This window comes from Rosa chinensis, chromosome 1 (genome assembly GCF_002994745.2).
Source record: "Rosa chinensis cultivar Old Blush chromosome 1, RchiOBHm-V2, whole genome shotgun sequence".
NCBI classification, from domain to species: Eukaryota; Viridiplantae; Streptophyta; class Magnoliopsida; order Rosales; family Rosaceae; genus Rosa; species Rosa chinensis.
This window is the reverse complement of record NC_037088.1, coordinates 54951356-54970906: the sequence shown is the minus strand read 5'-3', so window position 1 is coordinate 54970906 and position 19551 is coordinate 54951356. Positions and strand designations below refer to the sequence as shown.

The 19551-nt window shown below is 35.6% G+C and overlaps 1 protein-coding gene across 1 annotated transcript; it reads right to left on the bottom strand.

Annotated features, from left to right (window-relative positions):
- Positions 1–13108: 13108 nt before the first annotated feature.
- On the bottom strand, positions 13109–17234 carry LOC112182756 (putative serine/threonine-protein kinase). Its single transcript, XM_024321295.2, has 6 exons — positions 17162–17234; positions 16463–16578; positions 16100–16310; positions 15544–15778; positions 14422–14572; positions 13109–13499 (listed from the first exon to the last, which is right to left on the bottom strand). Exons 1-6 carry the CDS (start codon positions 17232–17234, stop codon positions 13146–13148), a joined length of 1140 nt encoding a protein of 379 aa, XP_024177063.1. The 3' UTR covers positions 13109–13145.
- Positions 17235–19551: the final 2317 nt, after the last annotated feature.

Below are 19551 nucleotides of genomic sequence, written 5' to 3'. Positions count from 1 at the left end.
TAACTAGAACCTTGCACCCAAAGATGTCCTTGTCGCCAATTGTATCTACTGTAATGCTTTGATGACTTACCGTGATATTTGGTACCATACATACGAGATCATTTGCGACTTAGTTTTATCAAGTTATTTTCAACAAAAAAAAAAAAAAAAGCTTAGTTTTATCAAGTCATTTTATCTGGAATTTCGTTTCTTAAATAACTCTAATCTTGTTGTTGTCTCCGAGCTTCTCGGAGTGACCTTGAATTCGAAACCTAGGTTTCGACTGGCGGCGACGCTCTTCCCTCAGGCAAGGTGGCACGGGGCGAGCTTCAGCGTGGATCGTGGGTTGTGACGAGAGGTTTCTGGATTGGAGGCCTCTCTGATTGTTCTTTTCTGGGTTCGATCTAGTCTTTGATTATTTGGCTATAATCGCGGAGTTTGATGACGACGGTTGCTTGGGTGCATCAGAGGAGGATCTTTCCAGTCGAAAGGCAGGTGGCAGGCCGGATTCGCCTCAATAGGTGATCGTTGTCCGGTTGAACGTTGAAGGACTTGCGCGGATCGTGGTCGAAGAGACATCAAATTCAACAAGCATATCGGAGGATTTCCTACCCAAATTAGTCTGGGTTGGTGGTTCGTTGATTGAAGATAGATGGTGTGGTGGAAGGGCCGACCGCCAAAGCTAATGCCGCCGGTGATGGCCAGGCAAGGGATTTAGGCTTCTAGTTCTATAGCTTGGGTTTGGGCTTAGGCCTTTAGGCCTGGGCTCAATTCGAGCCAGCAGATTTCAAAGGAAAGCAAGAAGTGCAACCTGTTGTCGAGGTTGTTAGCTGCTATATTCTAGTTCTTTTGCTATTAGACATTTGGATGCAAGTTTTTTTTAGGTAGGGCTAATCTCTATAAGTTTTTCTAAGATGCTTGTAGTTGTTATTTGTACCACAATTATGTGCCGGCAAATTAGACTAGATGAATGATTTTCCCTTAGAAATTGAAGTTGTTCTTGCTTAGCCAGGCTTGCTTCGTGCGAGCGTCCCATAGACTTTAATGAGTTTAGTTTGCTTAGATGGGTTGTCTAGTTTATTTACCAGATTACTTGTATAAGTTCTTGTTAGACTCTGGCTTGTTTTATGGCTTGATTATCTAATGAAATCAACTCTTATTCAAAAAAAAAAAAAACCTCTAATCTTGTTGTTAATATAAATTGTTTGTTCGATCAAAATCACTCAATCCAAATAGATCCTTAAGCAGTAATACAATTTAAAGGTAATTAGTTCCCCAATACACTTAATAGGAGTCATAGAAGTGAGCAGTAGTACACTTTTTTTTTAATTTTTTTTTTATCAAGTGTAGTAGTGCACTTGACATATATTTTTTCTGAGGATAAAAGAAACTTTATTCCTTACTTAAAAATAAAATAAAACAAACTTTATTCCTAACTTTTGTTTTGAGTTTAAGAAGGTTAGACTTTATTGATAATTGAAAAAAAATCTCAGAGTATAAGCATTTTAAATAAGAAAAAAGATGCAATAATTGCATCAAAAATACAAGAAGATAGAAATATAGCAAGAGCACTGTTTTACCACTATGGATTGCTGCTGTGTAGTGATTTTGTAGTCGATTGTATGACTACTCATGCATATCCAACGCACAAAGTGACAAAAATCAATTCAACATAGAACAGAAAGAGCAATCTTCCATCAAAAGATTGAAGCCAGCCAAGGGTGTCAGAACATGGCCGCGTTGGCATACGATCCCTAACTTAGAAAGATACATTGAGGAGAATAACAACATAATCTTCATTTGAAATATATTCAAAACAACTAAAAAAAAACGAATAATATTGAAATTAGTTGTTTTATTCTCTTTTCTTCAAGCAATTTATTGACTCCCTACTATCTTTTAGCTTGGAAAGAAGCTTGGGTACAGATTACACAATCTGATTTTGATCACCATTTTACTTAGCTTTGATATTTGGAAAAGATTTTCTTCAATTATTCACGTACAAGAATATGTATGTATATATATATATATATATATATATATATATATCAGCCCTTCTTGGCGCGGACATCCGTTCATAAGCTAAGGAACGGATTTCCAGTTTTGACCCACTTTTGGATCACATTTTCACATCTTAACCGTTCATTTTTTAGGTATATATGAGTAGATCACTTCTGCAAATTTTCAGCCAAATTGATGATCGTTGAGGTATCTAAAACTGCAATTTACCATTATAAACACGAACGGTTCCGGTTCGACAGATTCGGTTCGTTCGTGTAAATTGTAGTTTTAGATGCCTTAACGATCATCAATTTGGCTGAAAATTTGTAGAGATGATCTATACATTAGGACCTAAAAACTGAACGGTTAACATGTGAAAATATGATCGAAAAGTGGGTCAAATATGGAAATCTGTACCTTTTGCTTAGGTGAGGATATCTCCACCTGAGCAAAGTTATATATATATATATATATATATATATATATATATAGAGAGAGAGAGAGAGAGAGAGAGAGGCAATTTTGTGAACTAAATTCTTACCTATGAGAATGCTATCTTAATTTTGTAAAGGGTTTTGCCTGAATTACAAACTGATGAAACAGAAACAGAACCTAGCCTATATATTTGAAATGAGCATTAGTACTGTGTAAGGAATTAGAACTTTTGTTTTATGCATGGTGTTCATTAGATGTTATTTTGTTCCTCCCAATAATTAATCGACTTTTAATGTCATTTTTCCTATTTTGCTTTCTTTAATATTCTTTTCTTGTGACAGTCGCTAATAACCCTCCAAACACTCGTAAAGATTTTGTTAAACACCCATTCATGATTATAGTCACGATGCTTCTCAACAATCTACATCAATGGTGATATTAGGTAATTAAATCCTTCCTCTTTCAACTCCTGGTCCTTTTGAAAGGTCGCATCACTGCTCCACCACTAGTATACAATAAACAAAGGTCGCTGGACGCTAGTGTTGATTAGTTTCTTCAATTTTTTCAGTTATAATATAATTAAGTGTTTTGATTAAAATAAAAAGTAGAAATAGGAGTTATTTTCTAGTATTTGACCAAAATTAAAAGAAAATATCTAGGTTCTAATTCACATTGTAACAAGTTAACATATGAGCTAATGAAGTAGCTCACAATTTGGCTCGCACATTCATTTTAACCTTCTTGATAAGCACAATAGTTTGTGTTTTAGTTCTTATTCTAAGGAAGCCTTGCATTAGGTAACAAGTTTTATTATTCCAATGTTTACAGCAGAGTTTTCAATATTTTGATTGGACAAGTTAGCTAATTCCAAAACTTACGAAAATTTCATGCTCACTTGAATGAGACAACACAAAGTATGCCTATCTCATACAAAATTTTTGTAAAGAGTGGGATATATGAATGTTGAACTCTTGTCACAAAGTTATATACAGATTAAATGCTCTAATTAACATTAAAGGCACCTACTTGACAAAAAAAAAAACATTAAAGGCACCTTTCCTCACAATAAATCAATCTTTTTAAGGACATGTCCTTGTTTTTTTTTGTTTTTTTTATCATTGTTCTGGTTTATTAATCAAATAGAGTTCATAAATACTCCAAACTATTGATTCAAATTCACTTCAACTGTTTGAACATTGACGCCCAGCCACTCATTTTTTATGATGTAAAACTCCTTATGTCTTACTTGTTAACCACATGCATTGCTTTATCAAACGAATCACCCAATCAGATAATATACAGTTTTACTATATTTTTTTTAAAAAAAAAAATAACAAAAATAGATCAATCATAGGGTAGAAATAATACAAGACAATATATTCTGACAGTGCTGTTTTTTTTATGTCAACCCTAAAATTTATTCTGTTAGTGGCCATTTGGGACAGCTAAAGATTCTCGTGGAGATATTGACTATTCGCAGAAAAAATAGCATAAGGTTAAAACATCATTCGAAATATTGGTGTTTGGTCTTGTACAAATAAGATTGAAGTAAGAAAGGAAAAGACTGAGACCTAACTAATTATTTGCTATCAAATCAAATGGTTTAGTGGCAAGGTAGGTTAGATATTATTGACATGAAAATGTTTTGTTTTCAAAAATTAATTGTTAATCAACTACAATTTATCTTTATCTCTATGTGGGAAAGAAACACAGTATGATGGGTTGCTGATTGGATTGAATGCGCAAAGCTTAACTGAACCATCTGCGATGAACTTGGCCGCTTCTGGCACTTCGAATATGATCTATTTATGCTAAACAGCAAAGGATTTTTTTTTTTTTTTGACGGGAAACGCTCTATTAAATAAACAAAGAAAGAACTACAAACAAACAGCAAGCCCATATCAAAGGATTGATATCTTAATTGATTATCTTTAGGCGCCAAGAAATGCTGCAATTGCCATTAAAACAATGAAGAAAAAATCTGAGTCTTTGCGATAAGAACTTTTAAACATCGATTATTACAAGCAGCTATAAGGGATTATGGCAGATCATGTTCACCAAAAGTTGACCAAAGAATGTATCTTTTGCTCTTTCAGATTGCACATATATATAGTGATTGGTTTACATAGCTGTTTACTAAAAAACAATTAAGATGAAAGTAGCATTAACAGAAGAGTTTATCGATGATTTAAATCATTAATGTCCCAACATAGCATGGTTTACTATAACTTTGTCCAGCAAAAAAATAATAATCTGAACTAAGCCAATTAGATCACAGGCATCTTCTTTTTCTTCTTTTCTTTTATTTTCTTGTCTTGTTTTTGATATGGATCCACTCCATATTGTATAACATGTACATGGATTAAAATTAAGATATTATTAACAAACATGTTAAAATGGTTTTAAGTGGCATCACTATGGGGATGCAACCGGTATCTGTGTGGACAGAAGTAAAGGTAGAATTAGGTAAGACCAACCAGGTCATGGCCTATTCTAAAATTTGATATCAAAACCAAAAGTGGTCAAGTACAAATCTCTGTTCCTCAAGCAAAGTAGTAACACAATCAATTATTAGTAATAAAATATATAAGAAGGCTATGAAAAAGGAAAAAGGATAGATAAAGAGAGGAAGTAATGGAGCAAAAAGAAAAAGATGATAGAATTGTGGTATTATTTTCTCTTTTTTCACTTTAATTATTTTATTTTTAGACATAACAGAGAAGGATGAGGAATCCATGTCTTCCAAGCGCTCCCAGACAAAGTGAGGGTTCAGAAGGGATAAAAGCAACCTCTGCTTTACGACCCAGAAAAGGAGATTTCAAACACCATAAGGCCTAGCTTAGGAAATTGCGTGGTTACTAACCCAACCCATCATCACTTCTGTCTATCTCTCTCTAGATGCTTCACTCTCTCTCCCTCTCTCTTGGTGTGTGCCTATATTTAGAGGCAAGGCTGGGGTGCAACTCCAACCCCACATTTTCCTTCTTTCTCTCTGAAACACACCACCCACAAACCCCACAAAAAATTTCAAGCCTATGTGCTCCCCTCTGGTTCCCTAAGTTTAGTTTAGCCTTCTGGTTTGCTTGTTTTATGCCAATTCAAATGGGGGTCTGTGGGGCTCTGAGAAAAATCTATAATTCATTTCGATTATGACCTAGTTCCCATTTCTCATTCTCCTCCAGATCTCTTTCTCTTTCTGTCCCTGTTCAATATATACCTCTCTCTATTTCTCTCTCTCCCTCTCTCACCGATCTCTAGGGTAGCTAGAATCCATGCTATTCCCTACTCTTACAAACCCCAGTCTAAATTCATGAAGGGTGTGATGGGTATTCATTTGATTAATTAGGTTTCTGAGCTTTGCACATATAGTGACCATGTTATATCACATATATATACACAAGTATGTGCCTGGCTCCCTGTATGCCATTTGCAGAGAGCTTATCGAACATCGATGACCTCCGTGGATGGCGTATGAGGAGCCATGCATATGTGTTATACATGATATGGTGTTTCTATATCTGGTATTTCTTCTTCAATTGAATTTGCGGGAATAGTACTAGTATCAAAATTTGAAAGGGGTACTTTACGAAATTTCATAGAGCAGCATTGAAATTTCAGAAGTTTGCAGCAGGTTCTCAGCTCTGAGAAAAAGGAAGGTACGCGATCTTCTTCTTCTTCTTCCTCCTTTAGATGTTAGGGTTTTACAGATTTGATGATTATGTAAGGTGCAGAGAGAATAATGATGACAGCTTCTGAGGTAAAAATTTGGCATTATTACTGGGTTGTCACATGTATTCTCATATCCAGACAGTTTAATCATTTTTCACCCCTTCCACACACACATGTCACGAGGGGACTGGCAAAATGAAACTGTCAAATGGCTCAAATTACGGTAAAATTAATCAACTAATTGGAAGGTGACTGACAACATGGAAGTTACAACTTCTTATTAACTCTCATTTCATGTTTTCATGTAATGCTGGGCATGAGAGACATGAGCACTCATGACCCTTCCATCTTGTTTGCACGCTTGTCTCATCACTCTCATGGAAACTTCCTATGACCCCCTGGTTGTTGACCTTAAACCCAGCTAATTGCTTTGTTTTTACTCAAGTTTCTTTGAACTAATGTATTCTTTTAAAAAAGGGTTATATATGTTCCTTTTTATACAGTATGCAAACAGTAAAAACCCATTAATCCAATCTTAGTTGTATACTCACGAATCATGTTGTTTCTAACCATATGGTGATTTGCCAAACAAACAGGACAAAAGATGATAAATCAAACTCGATCTAAAATTGTCCATATTACCATATATTGTGTTTTTTTTTTCCTGGTTTGGGATGTGTGAGAGTATGTTATTCTAGCAAGTACAACAGTTTTAAGATAAAAGAAAAATTATATTTCAGAGGATTAAACTCTATCTTTAATTTTGAAATCACTCACTCACGTCACTCAAGCGAAGCTAATCTAACGACTACACGAACCTCGTGGTGTCGGTGTGATTACATTATTAAATTTACATCTTTGATAAAAATGGCTACACGTACACAAAAATACTATTAATTAATTGTTTGAGGGGACAATCAAAAGCGGTCGAAATTAAAGAAGAAATACAATAAATTAAAGAAACCCAAAAAAGAAGAAGAAAAAGAAAAAGGAAAAAGGGTTTTGTAAAAAAAAAAAAAAAGAAGATAAAAATTAGAGATAAGATTTTCCTAGTTCCTAGACAATTAGATCATATTCCTTGTCCTAGTTGCATGCGTACAGAGCTAGCTACTAGTGGAATAGTGAGCTCATCTTCCCACCTACAATCAATCAATTTATATTATTATTAGGGTTAGCACTTAGCAGCAGGCTCATCTGCCTTGTCCGTACTAGGGCTACATGATATATATATATATATATATATATATATAATACATTCAATCAAATCAAACACATAATTGGCACACAGAAAACAACGTCTGGCCAGGGCTTCAAGGGAAGCAAAAGCAGTGTGCATGTGTCTGATGGGATTCTAATTTCCAGGAAAAGCTACAAGTGATTGTGCAGCAGAAGCAGCAGGAGATGAGATGATTATCATCATGGCCAACCCATCAATAACCTTCAGGAATCTCATCCTGCTTCAAAAACAAAGGACTGGAACTATGGACCACCATCGATCATCTTTCTCTCTGAAAGTTTCTTTGATTTTTCTTTTCCTTTTGAATTTCAATTGGGTACCAGGGAATAGTATACGGTCAAAGCGGGTCAAAAAAAGGACATATCGTCAGGAAAAGAGAATGGACCACAGCCTTGAGAATTAAAGAAGATCTCCTGGGAAATGAAATCAAACCCCATTTTCATTTTGGGTTTTTGGAATTTGAAATTTATAGGGATGGCCTTTAAGCCTTTAAAATTTACAGAAGATTTCATCGAATTTCATTCACTGCTGATGTCCTGCTGCCCTCTTAAATAATTTACTGAACGAACATTCTCCTGGACTGGCCAGGCCAGGCCTTGTGCTTAAATTGTGAAAAGCATAACGATAAATACTAATTAATAATGATCAAATGAGATGAATATTTATGTAGTTATCTACTAGCTAGTAGGACCCAACTAAGAGTTATACAACTAAGAGTTATAGATGCATGCTTACGCTCTTGGTCGTGTGATGGTTTGTAAGAGATTCTTTCCCAATCTCTGATCGATTGATATAATTTTCGCTTGCAGCGTACCCTAATACTAATATTATTGGTTCATTAATGATCATTCCATTGGAACCATAAATAAATACTTATAAATCATGTATATTATTATTCAAAAAAAAAGATTTAAACATAAGAAAAATATGCAATTAGGGTTTGAGATCTAGAAATTTTGATCATTTAGCTTGGATTAGGTAGGATATGAATTTTTTCTTTCTTTTACATTTCAGTTCTAACAATGCACTAATTTAATTATAAGTTTAAATACAAAAAAAGCAGATTTATAAATTATATCCATTTAATGTCGGAAGAAGAAATGAGAAAACTCTCTGTAAACCCTAGCCACATTTGGCAAGGATTTCCATGGCGATTTTTTTTTATTATAAATCAACCCTTCTATCAGTGCCATTTCTTCCTTTGTTGAGAGAAGGATCATGCAACGCCGAGTCGGCAGCAATATTTGGTCTCCAAAGACAAGCCTTGTGCGCCGCTTCTCAAATGATCGAATCTTTGTTCTGCGACATAGGGCATTTATTGACTGTAGGTGGAGGCGGATGGTTAGTTTTGTGGCTCACGACTGATCTATATCTACGACATAGGGCATTTTTATTGACTGTAGGTGGCTCAAACCGCCTAGGGGAGCCCTAAAGGTCACTGAACCTAGATGTGATCAGGGTTTGCGCAACGATTGTGCCGATAGTGAAATAATAGGGCAAAGAGGTGGAGAAAAGCCAAATCTATGCAAGTTTAGTGGCGTTGGCTGGATATTGCAAGCAACGAAGCAAAATGAGAGTTCTAGGCTGAGGCTCACTATCTATGCCCAGGCTAAGCTTGTTATGATCCGAAGTACAGAGGGGGAGGCGCACATCTCCAAGCACTAATCAACATTAGCAAGGCAAGTTTGGCCTACGATGGTAGATGACTCAAGTACAGGAGCAACAACACCCGGTTCAGCATGTACAGAGGCAGTGGCTGAGGACTTTAACTGGATGGCAGTAGCATGGCTGGTGGATGATGGTGAAGCAAAAGCTCGGGTGCAAATTTCTGGTTGGGTGCCTATATCAGTTATGGTGCCTTGGAAGTGAGCTCAACTGCGGACTCTAAACTGGACTTGGGCTCTTTTGTGAACCAAATTGATTAGCTCTAATTCTCTAGAATTTCGTATTTGGGATCCTAAAGGTTTGATCCAACAAACTAAGTTTATGTTTGACATAGGTGCTATTAGCAAATCTTCTGGAGTAGTATTAAAGAGGATTCAAGCTATTTTTTTAATAAGTGAGCGTTAGATGTTAAATAAGTGGACCTGTCTCTATGTATCACCATGTGTACTATAACATCTTCCATGTTCTGTCTGTAGATGGCAGCAGAATGATATGTGATGCCCATTATAGCTTGAGGCTAACATAAATTCCTTTTGGTTTGATAATGCTCCAGACCGTATTCTAGATGTGTTACAATATGATTGTAATCAACTCCATTGAGCTTTAATCTATAAAGTTATTTTCTTGATTAAAAAAAAAAAAAAAAAACAGATTCATAACATTTTACTGATTTTAGATGCAGTCTGGCAGCTAGACTGACATTTGGCCCATTCTAACTTTGGTACCTCAAGTTTCAAAAATATTATTATATTACCTAAGGTTCTGACCCCAACCCAACATAAACACTTGGAGCAGTTAACTTCGTTATATAGCATTAACCAATTGACATAACTTGAAGGTTATATGGGTAATTTCAGTTTATAATGTAATTTGTTTTAATTTTTCTCTCTCTTCACACACACTCTCTCCCCTTGTTCTCCACAATCATACTTCTAGAAGCTACAAACTTTCAGAGAATCGAAATCAGATAACCACCTCATACAAAAATCTCCCATCTCTTCCCAATTTACTATCTCTACGCACATTTTTCCTGAGAGTTTTCAAACTTGGGTCTGCCTCTATATCCCCAAGAAACTCATCATCCATAATTCCTCTCCAGCAAACCCCTCTCACCTCCCCAAAACCCTCCAAGAAAAGCTTCGTCACCTCTCTAATGGAGGTCGTCATCCTCCGAACCCTTTCTTTCAAGGAAGACATCTACTTCATCTTGAGTCTCAAGTCCTCGGAGAAGAAGGCTCTCCAAGAGCTCAAGGACACACGCATTGCCTTCAACTCCTGCAACGGGGCCATGTAGGGTGTCAAATTGCTCACTAGAGACAACAAGGTTGCATCAATCTGTATTACCATAAGCTGTGTTTCACCTTTGATTTATCAACCCAACAATGGAACACTTGGCCCCAAATCAAAGCCATCAATTGAATTTCCAATCCCTACTTTAATCCATCAACTAAATTTAATCTCAAAATTGAACTTGAAATCTTAAAACGTGGATTGCAAAACAATAAATCTCAAGTTACAATCCCATCAATTTGAGAGAGAAAGAGTCCAATTTGTTGATGTTTCAACTAATACCCAATTGGTAGAAATGATGTGTTGACACCCAAATTTCCAGCTAACAAGCCCAATTCATGCTTTAAGCCCAACTCATATTTCGAGGCAAATTACACCCGCAAACATCACGCCACGCACGTGGACCAAGCCACATTCACGCACTTGGGGCTTACAAGAATGGGTGTGGTGTGGAAGGTAACGGAATTGCATGAGGCTCGTTATTAGTTTTAGGCTTGTTGATAATTTTGGACTTGGGACCAAAATTTATGCCCAACAGCCTAACTCTTAATACGGGTAAGTGAAGAAGAGAGAGAGCCCAAAAACCCAAGCCCAAATCCTTTAGAACCAAACAAAATAGTAAATGCTAAACATAGGATTCTTGATCCTAGCCACATAATATAATCCCATAATCCCAACAGCACATAATCCCAGCAACACAGCAGAAATCTTGGGATTGCAATCCTAGCAACAGATTTCACGGCAGAAAATCTGCCAAACCTATTCCATAATCTTCTTTAGACAAAACCTGACAGATCAAGAGGCAATACAAAATCCAGTACATGCATTTAACCCAAGCCATCTCTTTACCCAACAGTAGAGACCTTCCACCGAGATTCCTTTGGCTAGAATTGCATATAAATAGCTACTGCTGTAACCAGGGGGGATCATAATGGGGTATGCTAGCAAGCTCTCTAGCTTTCTTCTTCTGCCATGCTTCATCTCTCCCAAATCCACCTTTAGTTTTCCATCCTTTCCAATTCATATCCTACCCAAATCTCTTATTCTATCTATCTCAACCAGTATACAACACTGCTGGGACCTCTTCTTCTCAAACTCATGCTTTTCTAGCTCCCACGCCACACGCATCTTGCCAAGCCTCTTTTGAAATGATCAACTCACTGCCGTGCATATACAAGGAGCTGCCGGGAAGAACACAACAACAAGCTTCCTAGGATTCTCAGGCCATTCGAAGTTTGTTGGGCCTAGTCTTCACTAACTCAGACAAAGGGGATAAATTTTGGGCTCGGTGATTTCACTGCTGTACAACCCCGACCAAAAGTGCCCCTACATGATGCAAGGCAGTGGGTTAGGGTGGTTGATGGCGGTGGTGATGATAAGGTGGGGTGGTTGATGGTGGCGATGGCATAGGTTAGGAGTGGTTGCCAATGAAGGATGAATGATAATGAGAGAGAGAAAATGGGAGAAAGAAGTGTGAAAGAGATAGTCCCTTCGTATTTGAGTTTTGATGCACATTGGGAGAAGAAGAATAGTTAAAGGACAAAATTACCCTTCAAAATATGCCAGTTGGCAGCCTCCATAACGGAGCTAACGGCTCTAGGTACTATTGTTGGGTCGGGGTCAAAACCTCATGTACTATTATGATATTTTTTTTTAACTTGAGCTATGAAAATTTAGAATGACAAAAAAGTTAGATACTGTACGGAAGATTTTTCCTTTAAATTAAGGGTAATTATCACAAATGGTACCTGAACTTATCATCTATCTTATCGATGGTACTTGAACTTCAATTTTGATCACAATCAGTACCTGAACTTTTCAATTTCATTTCAACTGGTACCTATCACTAACTTCCGTTAAAAACTGATATGTGTCAAACATGAGACTCATTTTTCAAAGATAAATTTGTAAAATTACATTCTTTTTTTGTAATACACTTATTTTGACTTATATTGTGGCTATAAAAAATGAGACTATCAAAAGGAAAAACTTTCTACTTCAATTAAAAATATGAATGGAAGGAAAAAAAAAGAATTATGAAAGTTTTGATAAGCTTTTGGTTAGAAATGTTTTATAGTTTGTCCAAAAAAAAATGTTTGATAGTTTTATTTGAAATGTTTTGTCTGTATCTATAAAACAAATAAATTTTTGTTGAGATCTTGTTTTTAAATTTTATTTTCATAAGAGGGTAGAGATACATTTTTAATTCTATTTTTAATTGAACTTCTATTTGTATTAACATATTAGTTGATCAAATATCTAGTAAACAAATGGGTATTTTCTTCAAACTACTCTTTAGTATAGGTCATGTGTTTTGCACATATTAGTTTTTAATGGAACATTAACAAAAGTTAGTGATATGTACCATTTGAAATGAAATCGAAAAGTTCAGGTACTGGTTGTAATCAAAATTGAAGTCCAGGTACTATCGATAAGATAGAGGATAAGTTCAGATACCATTTGTGATAATGACCCTTGAATTAAACTAGCAAATTTGGGTTAGAGAGTGTTTTGTCACCCTCATTCTTCACTTAGCAATTTGGATAGGATTTAGTACTATCCTAGCCTTCATCTTTCTCATCAAAAAATTATTTTATTTTATTTTATTTTCTCATTGTTCTATCTGCTTGAATTGGTCCTCTTTGATCTTTAAATAACATGTTGCCGGCGAAGTGGATCTAATACCCAATTTTACATATTTATCGATGTATTCTATTTTCATTTATATAAGCTATTGCTAATTTGCTCGATTTTTCAATCATGACTATAGGGTGAAGTTTCACCATTGCTTTTTATGCCAAGTACAAACAAGGCCATGTACAAAATAAACACACACACAAAGATTATACATATTGTACCCGACAATTAATTAAACTCTAGTATTAAAAGGGTACACTTGTGGGCATTGCATGCTACTAATGCTTAATTTTGAGCTTCTTTCATTCTTCCTCCGCGCTATTTTCAAGTCCATATTATTGATGATCACTCCTGGCTGCCTTATTTCCACGTTGTTGAAATCATTCACTTTGATCTGATCATTCTGATCGATCATCATCATTTCAATGGCTGCTGACATTTTTGGCCTGAGGTTGCATTTCTCTTGTACACAATGTAGACCCACCTTTAGAAAATGGAGAGCTTCCTTCTCTGAAAAGTTGCCATCATGCTGAAGTGTCGAGTCCGCTATATCTAAGAGTCTGTTGTCCATGTGCATTTCCCATGCCTGCACGTATCGATCACCATTTCTCAATTAAAATTAAAGGGAAAGTATAGTTAGACTATTATGTTGCAATTAGATAGATTAGTTAGGCCATTTGACATTAATATTTTACGTTGTGAAGTTAGTTCTTAGGTGACCCAGGGTGAACGAATAATTAACATACTTTTACTTAATAAATTTAAAATTTAACGGTCTATATCTTAAATTAACCTTTAAAGATCATCTATGTAAAAAATCAATTGAATCATAAATAGTTTAATTATCTAATTGAATGAAACATATGGATGGTTCTAACAACACTTACTTACTCCTTTTATGATGAACCGCATGTATTTCATAGAAATGAATAATTAAAAGGTCTTCAATTTGATCGATTTTTTACAGAGCTAATTTTTGTACTACGTTATACAACATGAATGGTTGGATTAGAAAATTATAAAGTTATTATGCGTTAATTATAAAAGAAGGTGAATATGTTCATTCACCTAAGGAGTGAACCTAAGAGTTGTCCTTAAAAAAAAAAAAATAAAAAAAAAAACTATTTTGAGCTTATTTGTGTTCATGATTTACTAACTAGCAACGATACGATATGACATACTCAAAACATCTAATATTTTTTGATTCACAACAAAATTAGAGGAAAACCATAAATATCGTTTAATGGTACATGAAATCCAAGTAGAAGTTAATCATTGACTTGTATTACATATTAGAGAGGGAAAAAAAAAATTTGCAAACAAGCCATTGACTTTTTTATTTTATTTTATTTTACATCATAGTTTTATACTTGTAGTTTTGTGTAGTACTTGTTAAATAGAAATGACGCATGATAAAAAAAATTATTAAATTTGGCATAATGAGCATGTGGTAATATATGAGAATTAGTAGAATAGTAATCGAATTAGTATAATGTTCATTTAATTACCTTTTGGACAAGATAGTGTTCTCCAAGTTCTAGATCGAAGTCAACTGCCGATCGTCCACTGACTATCTGCAAAATCAGTACTCCGTAACTGTACACGTCTGATTTCCGCGTTAGATGACCGGTGACCGCATATTCCGGAGCAATATAACCTCTACCCTCATCAAGAACAAGAGGAACAACTTTTAATTAAAAACTACACAAATTAAGGAAGATGAATGCTAGCAACCTTCCCGTCCAACATTTTCCTTTCTACATTCCTCATTCATTGCATGCCACGTGTATTCCACTATCTAAAAAATTCAAATAATTAATACAATTAAAAGACAAATTCTCACTTCCCTTCTTTACCCTTATTTTAATTTCACATGCATTTAATTAAGTAATTAATTTTAGTTTCTCAACTTTTTTTATTTTTTCTTTCTGTGAATCCTTTTTATTTGCAATTATATTACTTTTGTGAGCTTACATACGTATTTACATAAGAAATGCGTACATATATATTTAAGAACATACATACTTCAAATTTTCCCCAAAAAAAATATAGAATTGAAACCAAAAAATTGGCCAAACATTTGCTTTACTTATATACATATATCGAAGAGAATGTTAAAAAAAAAAATTATATAATCATCTAATCTAACATGTGTTCTAACGAGAAGGGAAAAATGAAAAAAGGTTTGCAGCTGCCATGTCAGTGAGTTTTACCATTTTGTTTTTTGTCGGTTTTATATTAAAAAAATGTCAAAAACAGGCTCAGTATTATGGAACATGACCAAATAAATGAAAGAAAAATTTTCATTGAAAAACTTAGGTAATATAAGAAATGAAAAAAAGTTAGAAAAACAAAAGAATCAAGAGTTTTTTTTTCATATTAATAGAGAGCATTTAATAAGGTCAAACATAAATAAGGGCAAAACATGGAATGAAATTAGTTATTAATTTTTTCAAGGTAGTAAATACATATATTGTAATCATAAATGAATCCACATGGCACAAGATAAGTGAGGAAGGTAGAAAGGGAAAGGTTAGAGGGGAAGATTGCTAGCATTCCTCATTAAGGATATCAAAAGCTTTTAAACATAGCTAGGTTAAGCTTAGACTTGGACAACCAATTCCACTTACAAAGTTCCGGCCACTCGTGTAGTAATGTGAGAAACATGTTCTGGAAAGAGCTTCGATAATCCAAAATCTGAAATCCGTGGATGAAAGTTCTTCTCCAAAAGTATGTTGCTTGCTTTGATGTCTCTGTGTACAATGTGCGGTTTAACCTCTTCATGAATATGGACAAGTCCCCTTGCAATTTCTATACAAATTTCTTTCCGCACTCTCCAATCCAATTTTGATCTGGCTTTGTCATCTAATAATAACCAACGATAAATCATATCAATTACAGTTTATCATATAATATATAAGCACACATCATATACATATATATTACGTAGCGAGAGATCGGGAGGATTCAAATATATAACCTCGATCCTCTAATATTTTGAAGAGAAATAACATGCACTAAACTAAAAGTTAGTGTTCATTATGACTAGCTAATATGTATATTGAGAAGAAGCCTCTTGCATATTGAAGACTACGTTTTGATACTCTCCATGTACTCATGTAAATGGATAGAATACATGCAAGCATGCTGAATAGGGATCAAAATCGAGCTATGTAACTTGTATACCTAGCAAGATACGAGCGAGGCTGTTGTGTTCCATGTAATCGTAAACAAGAATTCTACGACGGCCTTCAATGCAACCGCCGTTCAACTTCACCAAATTTTCCTGACTAATGTTGGAGACTGATGATAGCTCAGCCATGAACTCCTTGTCACCTTGTCTTGATTCGACTGAAAGAACTTTCACGGCCACATCTCTTCCGTCATTTAATCTTCCCTTCAGAGTCCAATCAAAGCACAGTTTAGTAAAAATATAACTCGGACATTCTTGCATGCAATTAACATTAGTAATAGGGCGAATGTTCTCAAATTGCTGGTCACCGAACCTTAAACCCTAAACCAAACAATAACAGTAATTGTTAAAAGTACCTTGTAAACAGCGCCAAATCCGCCTTCACCAATTTTACTGGAGGGATGAAAATCATTGGTGGCGACTTTCAATTCTTGGTACGAGAAGGTGTGGACATTTTTAAGAAATTGCACACCTAATTTATCAAATGATGATTAGTAGATAGCCATAAACCAACACTCCTCTATCAATTATCAAAGTATGTCGATAATAATTGATGTAAGCTATATATAAAATATATAAGACGGGACATGGTGCAATTATTATCTAATGTCAACTGAACGTATATATCATTTGACACTAGCTACTCAATTATTTGAGATGTATGCTTTTACACGTACCCCATGAATTTATCAATTTGAGGGTTTGTTATAGCATTCCTGCTAAATTATTCATATATTAAGTGACATTCACCATGCCATGGATCATAGTTTCAGGAAAGCAAAAAGAAAAAAAAAAAAAAAACTATCTATATATGGCAAAAGTAGTACTCGTTTGTTCATAATCTCATAAGTCAAAACAATGAAACCAGGCTGGTGATTCCCAGCCTAAAAGAAGAGAGAGAGAAGGGTGAAATTGAACTATGTGTGATTCCCGGCGAGTACTCTTTTACTCCCCATATATTGAAGAATAAGCAAGGAAAAAAAAGGATATATGAGAGGTGGATAGATAAGATGATAAGCTTCCGAAAATGATCGAAATACAAAGTCTATACTTACCGGCTATGTTACTATCATCGATGATTCCTGCTGGGGGAAATAAACACTTTGAGCAGAAAAAAGAGAACTTCATGATTTGCAGGGCTCAAAAGCAAAATGTTTTCTGTCCTTCATAAACCGATCACTTTGATCTTTTCAACTTAACAAATGGAGATATCAGTTGTGAAGTGAATGTTGAACCTGTATATATAATGTCCTTAAAATCCTAATGATGGGGAAGAGTTCGAATAATGCATAAAGATAATTTCAGCTGAGATGTGATTGTGTGCATTTGTATAAAATTAATCATATTGACCGCTAAATGATTTTTCTTCTAGCTACTTGGCAATGGATCGATGATCGAATTAATAATGTCCCAAAAAATAAAGATTAAATTATTAGTAGGCGGCAGTTTATCACTACATATATATAATAATGTCCTATATGAGATTTAATTTCTTTTTGAGAAAATAGTTTTTCTAAACGGGAAGATGCTCTCTCTTTCTCTCTCAAGTGCAACCCAAAGGTCATCACCATCGTTGATCGGCAGCGGCGCTACAAACTCCCTGACTTTTGACAGAGAGATTTCTCAGCCACGAAGTGGCCCTATACCTTAGGTATGGAAGGATGGCTGCGTTGCTCTTTCTACTCATCTCCTTGACGGCAAGGGCGATTTGATTCCACGGTGCTCTTCAAGTTTCGATCGGGTTCGTCTCCTTGGGGGATCGAAGCCTCAGATGACGGCCATCTGGGCCTTCATGGTGCGTGGCTCCTCGCCTTCACTCTTGCCAGTGACAAGCGGATCAGAGGCAACTGGTGACTGAGTTTGCTCAAGGCCTGCTTTGATAAGCGATAATGGTTTTGCAGGTTTAGGTCTCTGGTGTTTCCCTACCCGCAAAGGTAGTGGTGGAACCATGGCGGCGTCAGTTTGTGGTGGTGGGTTACCCATGATCACACTGGCGGCACCACTGTGGGGGAGACTTTTTTCTCTCCTAGGGTTTACTCCCGTGGGCTTGGTTGGGCATGGTATTGGGATTATCAGTCCTTCTGGGCCTTGGAATGGAGCAGGATCAGTTTAGGCTATATGGATTACATGGGCTTCCTTTTGGGTTAAGGTGGATTGGAAGCTCTCTGTTTGGGAGGTCCTGATGAATGAAGAGGGAGTGGATGGCGACCAGTCATCCTCTACTCCACATGTTGCTTGATTTTTGATCTTGGTCGCAAAAACCAGTAGCTTTGAGGGTTATTTTACTTCACTGTAAGCCTCATCATTTAGGCCTTCGGCCCTAAACCCGCCCGACTCGGCCCTACCCTTTCTCAAATAGGGTAGGGTAAGGGTCATGCAAATGAAGCCCGTCCCTACCCTACGGCCAGGCCCTAAAAGCCCTACCCGGCCCTACCGTAAAATTTATATATTATTTTTATTATTTTCTATTACATAGGCTTTATTTTCTTTAATTTTTATTTTCTTTGTTACACAACAATTAATATTGGGAGAAATAGTTAATTGAATATAACACCTTAACTAAATTAATAAATGTTATAAGTTAATTTCTATATATATGTGTGTGTGTGCCTTGTATTAAATATGATCAACAAAAAAACAATGAGTCTTGTATTACTTATATAATCATTTAGCCACATTTTGAGGAAAAAAAAAAAATATATATATATATATATATATATTTTGTTAAACAAAATAAGGCCCATTTCGGCCCTATTTGGAAAGTCGGCCCGACCCGGCCCTTTCGGCTCTAGAGGATCGGACTTTTCGGGCGGGTAAGGGTTAGCATATTTAAGTTCCGGCCCGGCCCTACCCTAAGCCCTAAAATTTAGGGTAGGGCCGGGCTACCCCTACTTCACTGCTTTGGAGTTTCTAGGTTTTTGTTTGAAATATTAATGGTGCATGGATTTTTTAAAAGGTGGGTGTAATGGGGGTTTTCTGGGTTCTTGTTCTTGTTTAGAATATGAGTCTTAGGGTTTTCTGAGGAACGATTTTTTCTGTCGACCCCATATGGGTGTTTCGTTTTTGTACTGCTTGCTAAATCTATATAATGGGCTGACCTCTTTTGATAAAAAAAATATATATATATATATATATATATATAATAATGTCCTGAAATCTACAGCACTTAGATTTTGGAGTGATAGTGATATAATTCCATGGAGCTAGCTAGATGGAGTTAGAGTGAGGCAGCTGGGAGTATTTGGGGGAGTGTCTACTCATGTTTGGTTAATTGGTGATTATTGTTCAACTAAAGGACCAAAACATATTAAAAGAAGCTTTGTAAATGACTTCATCAAATAAATTTGTCCCCATCTAGATATAAAATTCTAGATAACTGGTTCCTTCCTAGGATGGACTGATCGATATTGCCAAAATGGATTTGACACGATTTGTCAGAAATGTG

Bases quoted from the DNA above. Each gene is read 5' to 3' on its own strand.
- LOC112182756 (XM_024321295.2), bottom strand. From the start codon at position 17,234: ATGAAGTTCTCTTTTTTCTGCTCAAAGTGTTTATTTCCCCCAGCAGGA. The intron at 16,311-16,462 runs GTACTTTTAACA...TGGACTCTGAAG, and splicing joins GATTTGGCGCTGTTTACAAG to GGAAGATTAAATGACGGAAG. The intron at 13,500-14,421 runs GTAATTAAATGA...CGATACGTGCAG, and splicing joins AACACTATCTTGTCCAAAAG to GCATGGGAAATGCACATGGA.